The sequence below is a fragment of the Galeopterus variegatus genome, unplaced genomic scaffold, assembly GCF_000696425.1.
Source record: "Galeopterus variegatus unplaced genomic scaffold, G_variegatus-3.0.2 Scaffold857, whole genome shotgun sequence".
Lineage (NCBI taxonomy): Eukaryota > Metazoa > Chordata > Mammalia > Dermoptera > Cynocephalidae > Galeopterus > Galeopterus variegatus.
Genome location: NW_007726968.1, coordinates 493705 through 499704, shown reverse-complemented (window position 1 = coordinate 499704; position 6000 = coordinate 493705). Strand labels below are relative to the sequence as shown.

Here is a 6000-nt window from a genome sequence, read left to right as displayed (position 1 = left end):
GTTAACTAGTTTTATGAAGAGCAAGGGAAGCTTGACATATTTGGTCCTCAGCAATTAGGTCAAGACTTTCTTAGTCCTTAGAGTGAGTATAAAAATACCTGTGGGGCTTCCTCTGCTGTAAGTGGTCACCTGCCGAGAGCGTGCTTCATCCTGCGTGCTTCATCCTGCGGTGGGTCATGGCCAGCCGAAGGAAGGGGGAGGGATGCGTGTCACCATGACTCATGGCTCTGAGTTCAAAATGCGACGGAGTAAAATTTTTTTAAAAAATTAAGAATCCAAACAGCTTAGATGCGATTTCGCTTTGAAGGATTTCCTGCCGTAATCCCCAGCGAACTGGCCAACTGCTTGTCCCTGCTGCCTTTTTGTTCTGCCCGTCCTTCCCTGTGGCCCTGAGATTGTTGCATCTCCTCCTCCTCCTACTCCTCCCCTCTTCCCCTTCCTCCTCCTTCCTCCCCTTCCTCCTCCTTCCTCCCCCTCCCCCTCCCTCCTCCACACACTACTTTCTTCGTGTCCATCTCCCTCCCTAACCTGTGAGTCCCACTGCTTCATATTTTTCCATGTCTCTTACTCGTGATATTGTTCAATACATTTGGGCTAAATGATCTAAAAATTCTTAATGGCTACCTCGTAAAAGCCATTCAAGTAACATGTTTAGGTGTTTTCATTTTCGCATGGATAGGAGGAAGGAGAACGGACCCTAGATACGTTAGGTGCAGTCTGAGGATAGGGTAGATTTTCCTTACATTTCTGTGTTCACAGCTCAGCAGTAGAGGAACATAACGAGAGTTCCAGCCTAGCTCTCGTGCCTGCAGCCGTGCCTCCTGCTTCTGTTCTTAGCGCCCACTCTCCGCTAGTTGACCACAGAGATCTTTCAGATTTCCATGCTAGTCAAAGAGTTCTCCTCTCAGACTTGAAGGAGGATGGTGCCTGTAGGGCCTGGGCCTTCTGCTCTGAAGTGGCACCAGAGGTCAGCCAGCCTCAGTGCAGCTATGCCAAGGGTAGACTAAAGGTGGCTGGACCTGAGAAAAGCCCCCTCCCCTCTCTGGTCACCTTAAGTTCTCCAGGTCCTTTTACCTGCAAGGTAGGCAGAAAACGACTGTTAGGTTTTTCTGATGCTCTGCTTCTCTTCCCTAATTTTTTCAGTGCAACTTATATCTGACCTCCCAACCTCTGTCTCAAGCATTCAGATGCTCAGGAGTGTTTTGCCAGACACCTCTTCTGTCTTCCTTTTTGGCTGTGAACTTGTAGCTAAGATTCGGGTGTTTCTGTGCTGTTGCAGGTTCATTCTTTCTGGTTTCCATCATCAGCGAGCCCGAGGACACTGAACTTGCCCTTTGAGCTTTGGATCCACCTAATGAAAGACCTTCCTCCAAGCTTTACTCTTTCCTTTTTGAGACAACCAGTTTTTAACTTTGGTTTCCCTGCCTTCTTGCTTTAAGTTGGAATTTGTCCAGATATTTTCTAGAGAAATACTTAATTAACTGGTTTGGGGCTGTGTACACTTTTAAGGTTATTTGGGTTCATCTGTATCAGGAGTCATACAGTGGCAGCCAGGGGGTAGGGAGTAGGGTATGAGGCCAGATCAGTTGCCCAGACATGTTGATTTATTTGCACACATTTCTAAAAACATGGGATTATTTGCCATCACTTAAAAATGTGGAGCTCTCGTATAAAAATGCAGATTTCTGGCTTCTGTTTGAACTCTGGAAGATTGCCAATTGGCAGCAACCAGCTGGAAGAGCTCCTTACTGGCTGCCCAGTCTGTTTGGGGCATCCAGTCTGTTGCTTGGTTCCTTCCCCTTCTCCCACCACATTCTTATTTTACCTACAGGTGGCCACTTGACTCACCTGCTGACCAGGTGGCATTTGTGGTGCTGAGTTTATATTTTCATTATTATTCTCTTTCTGTTTTCCACTTCCACAAGAGACTTCTCAATGGTAGCAACTTGTAGTTAGTACTTCACAGAAACGAAAGGAGCTTCAGCAATCCCCTAGTGAAGTCTGTCTTCTTCATTTAATGCAGGTGTTACGCTAGAGTGAGTCGTTAATAAATGTTGACTCATGGCACATGAATCTGTTTCTAGGAAGCCAGGAGACAAGTAGAAAAGGCCAGTGGTAAATATCCTATAAATATTTCCCTGGCTCTGCTAAGTAATATTGATGCTGGGTCTCAAACTAGTTAGGAGGATTTCCAGTTCTCCCACAAAAGCAAGGATCTCTGGTAATCCAATTTGTTTTTCTTTTCTAGGAACCCTCTTCACAAATCAAACTCAGACGACAGTTCTGTAGGTCAGTACCATTTTTCTTGATTTAACTGATTAATTATTTTCTTTTAATAATTTATAGAAAACCTAAACGTGAAAATACAAAAACCACAAAGAACACCGAGAAATAAATACTGTTAAGATTTTGATGTACACGACAGTTCTGTAGGTCAGTACCATTTTTCTTGATTTAACTGATTAATTATTTTCTTTTAATAATTTATAGAAAACCTAAATGTGAAAATACAAAAACCACAAAGAACACCGAGAAATAAATACTGTTAAGATTTTGATGTACAACTTTTTTCTCCTTTTTCTTTCCCTATTGTGTGGGGTTTTTGCTTTTTTTTTTAGTGTGTGGGTTTTTTAAAACCATAATTGGGACCATATTCTCCATACTATTTTATATAATTTTTCAATAGAATATGTTATGAGCATGTTTGCACATGATTGAATATTCTTTACAGTAAATTTTTTAAGTTTGCACAATACTCTGCCATACTGTATGTGCCATAATTTAATTAACCAATCTCTTTGCTGGACATTTAGGTTGTTTCCAGTTTTTTCTCTGTCATAGACAAATGATGCTGTCATAAAAATTCTTCAGTCTATGTCTCTGATAATGTCCTTAGAATAAATCCTTCAGTTTGGAATTTTGGATCAATGATAATGCACAATTAAGGCATTATCTATTTCATATGTCCTTGATTATTAAATCCAGTCTTGATTTAGTAACAGCTCTTCTATCTGATTCCAAGCATGGGTGGGGAAAAGTGATTAGGAGCATCGTGCTCCAATCAGGCTGCTTGGACTTGAATCATGACTCTGCCAAAACAATGCTTATGACCCTGGGCTAGTCACTTGCCTCTCCAGACTTCAGTTTCCTCATGTACTTAATGGGAATAATAATACATCGTATGAGTGAGTATTAAGTGAGATGTACCATCAGATAGCAAAGTGACTAGATAGTAAGTACTGAACAAATGTTAGCTATTATTGTTTATTTAGGCTGCATCTCCATTTCAGAAACATTAAATTGGGAGAAAGAAAACTTATAGTTATAGAAATACATTATATGCCCAAATTGCATATAATGTATTTGAGAGAAAGATTGAATTTAGGAATAATCAGTCTGCTTTAACCCTTCATGGCTGATACTTGCTTTAGAGTTTAGTCTGAAGGCAGCAGGCACCTAGAAACTTGACGTCAAGATCTGGGTCCATAGAACGTCTCAGGTTGAAGGGCTCTGGTTTCATTCCCATGGCTCTGGGGGTTGTCAGAACTTAAATGAGGACATCCTGTTTTGAAAAATGATGCCCTTTCTAGCCTGGGAGTGCTGTGGATGGGGTTTCCACAAGCATAGCTTGGCACCACCAGTCTAGACTGTGGAAACCCATCAATTTCCAGTGGCCATGGAGCAACCAGACAGGCACTAAGTGGTGCCGAAGCTGCTGCTTTGAGTGTGCCACGCCAGCAAGTGGCAGATGTCACTGCTGCTGCTTTTTATTTTTAAAGAATAAAAGATTGATGTACTCATTCGCCCTCTCCCTTTGCTTTTTAAAAGGTAATTACCTAGTATAAGGGATCAGACCCCTACCAGTATTTAAAATGTCTACCTGTGGCAGTGAGTTTGTTTTCACATGAAAAGCACCCAAAATAGTCTGAGGAAGATGGGAGATTAGAGGGAGACTCAGCTAGTAGATGTCCCAGCAGTATTTGCAACCTGTTTTTCTTGTCATTGCGTCCTGGGGAAGATACAGGTAGGTCCCCAGGTAGCACAAATGCCAGACAGGTGGGAATCGTGCTGCGCCCACGCCATAGCTAGACCCATGCCAACTGCACAGCCTAGAGAAGCGGTGCCAGCCACCCTGCAGACCCCTGAAACCAGCTTTGTTGACCAGTGGGCACACGATGTCACCACCATTCTGTTCTCTCCATTAAATCTGGAGTATCAGAAATAAACCAAGGGTAGATCAACAAAAGAAATAACAACAAAACTTTACTTCTTAAAGTATCCTATTTGTGGTGCAGCTGAAATAGTTGTGGCTAAGACCAAAGGGGGCGAATATACCACAAGACGAGGCAGAATTAGGCATCCCAGTTAAACAAACATCAAAGTCAACACAAGAATGCACGTTTTGCCTGCCTTTTTGATGTTTCTTTATTTCTCATCTTCACCCCACTGCTCCATTTCTTGCTACTAGGAAATTTGCATTTCTTTTAAACAACTTTGTAGGCATTTCCCAGTCTTTCACCAACTGGAAAAGAAAAACTCTTTTTGTGAAATCAAAGTATTCTTCCAAGCTTTGAATTATAAGGAAGAAGCTACTTTTTTTATTAATGAATTTATTGCTTGTGCCCTTTCTTTCTTTCTTTCTTTTTTTTTTTAAGGAAAAGGAGATTGGAAGAAGAAAAATAAGCATTTCTGGCAGAACTTTCGAAAGAACCAGAAAGGAATAATGAGGCACACTTCAAAAGGTACCGTATAGCAGCTGGCGGACAGTAGGTCCTTTTAGCTCTAAAATGTTAAGAAGCCTGTGCTGCTGATCTCAGCGGATGCTGCAAGTCAGCATAACTCATTGTGCGCATCCGTACAGTGTTTCAGCTTTCCTGACATTCCTATCGGTACTTGTCCCAACAACATGGGAAGAGTTAGCCGTCCTTACTTTCCAGAGCTCTGACAGCAAGGGCCAAATCTTTAGTTTTCTCGGTTACACCAACCTCGAAAAGATCTTTCCTCTTTCCCCATCAAGATCTAACCTAAAAGGGTCCAGAAAGTCTTAGCATTTCATTAGTTTTGGACCCTCCTGTCCACTCCCCTACTTGGAGCCTCTGCAATCTTCTGAACTTTTGATGCTCTTCTGTGGCAGGGACAGTTATGGGGTTGTTGCCCCTGGAAACTCTCTTTTGGTCTGACATCATGGGAATTTGCCCAGGCGCTTTGTGAAAGGGGTCTGCCCTGCTCTTGGCTGTGTCTTTTGTTGTTGTTTATATAGTAAGTAAATATGTCCTCCCTTGGCGGCCCAGTTACATAATTTATGTTTCCCCAGCATTCAGAGAGGAAACTGGAACACAACCACTTCCAGATTCCAGTCTGGCTGAATAAGGTTATCAATTAATGGGAATTTTTTGTTGGCACCAGTGACACTGTTTTCCTCTACAAACTCCTGGTGTCCTGCTCTGCACAGAATGCCTCTCCAATTATTCATAAAAGAAAAATGGACGTGGACAGCTCATACGCCAGGGAGACACCTGGGTTCCTTGGCGACATTCAGTGTGGTTCTTTTTTTAAGTTGTCTTGCTTTGAAGGAACTATTCTTAAGCATTCCCAGTTTTTCCTTTTGGTACACACCCAGGATCATTTATGATTCAAAATAAACCTCGGATTCTGATGAAGTCTTACTTAGAAAGAAAGCTAAGGAGAAAGAGAGGTAAAGAGAGGAGACAGGGAGAAAGACAGCAGTTTGCCACCAGCTCACGTGGTGTTTCTGAAAACCCAACCAACTCCCCGTCACCTCTTCTGCTATTAAAGGCAACACAGATAGTAAATGAATGAAACTGGCAGGCTTCTGTCCTCACCCAGCACATGCTATTACTTGGAGACAGGGAGAAAGACAGCAGTTTGCCACCAGCTCACGTGGAGTTTCTGAAAACCCAACCAACTCCCCATCACCTCTTCTGCTATTAAAGGCGACACAGATAGTAAATGAATGAAACTGGCAGGCTTCTGTCCTCA

The 6000-nt window shown here is 42.4% G+C and overlaps 1 protein-coding gene across 1 annotated transcript in view; it reads left to right on the top strand.

Annotated features, from left to right (window-relative positions):
* Positions 1-2257: 2257 nt before the first annotated feature.
* The window catches only part of SASH1 (SAM and SH3 domain containing 1), a 69991-nt gene continuing 66248 nt past the window's right edge, over positions 2258-6000 (top strand). Inside the window, exons 1-2 of the mRNA XM_008572973.1 lie at positions 2258-2289; positions 4656-4742. Of these exons, the coding sequence (XP_008571195.1) occupies positions 4724-4742 (19 nt within the window). The 5' untranslated portion in view covers positions 2258-2289; positions 4656-4723. The remainder of the gene's footprint in view (positions 2290-4655; positions 4743-6000) is intronic.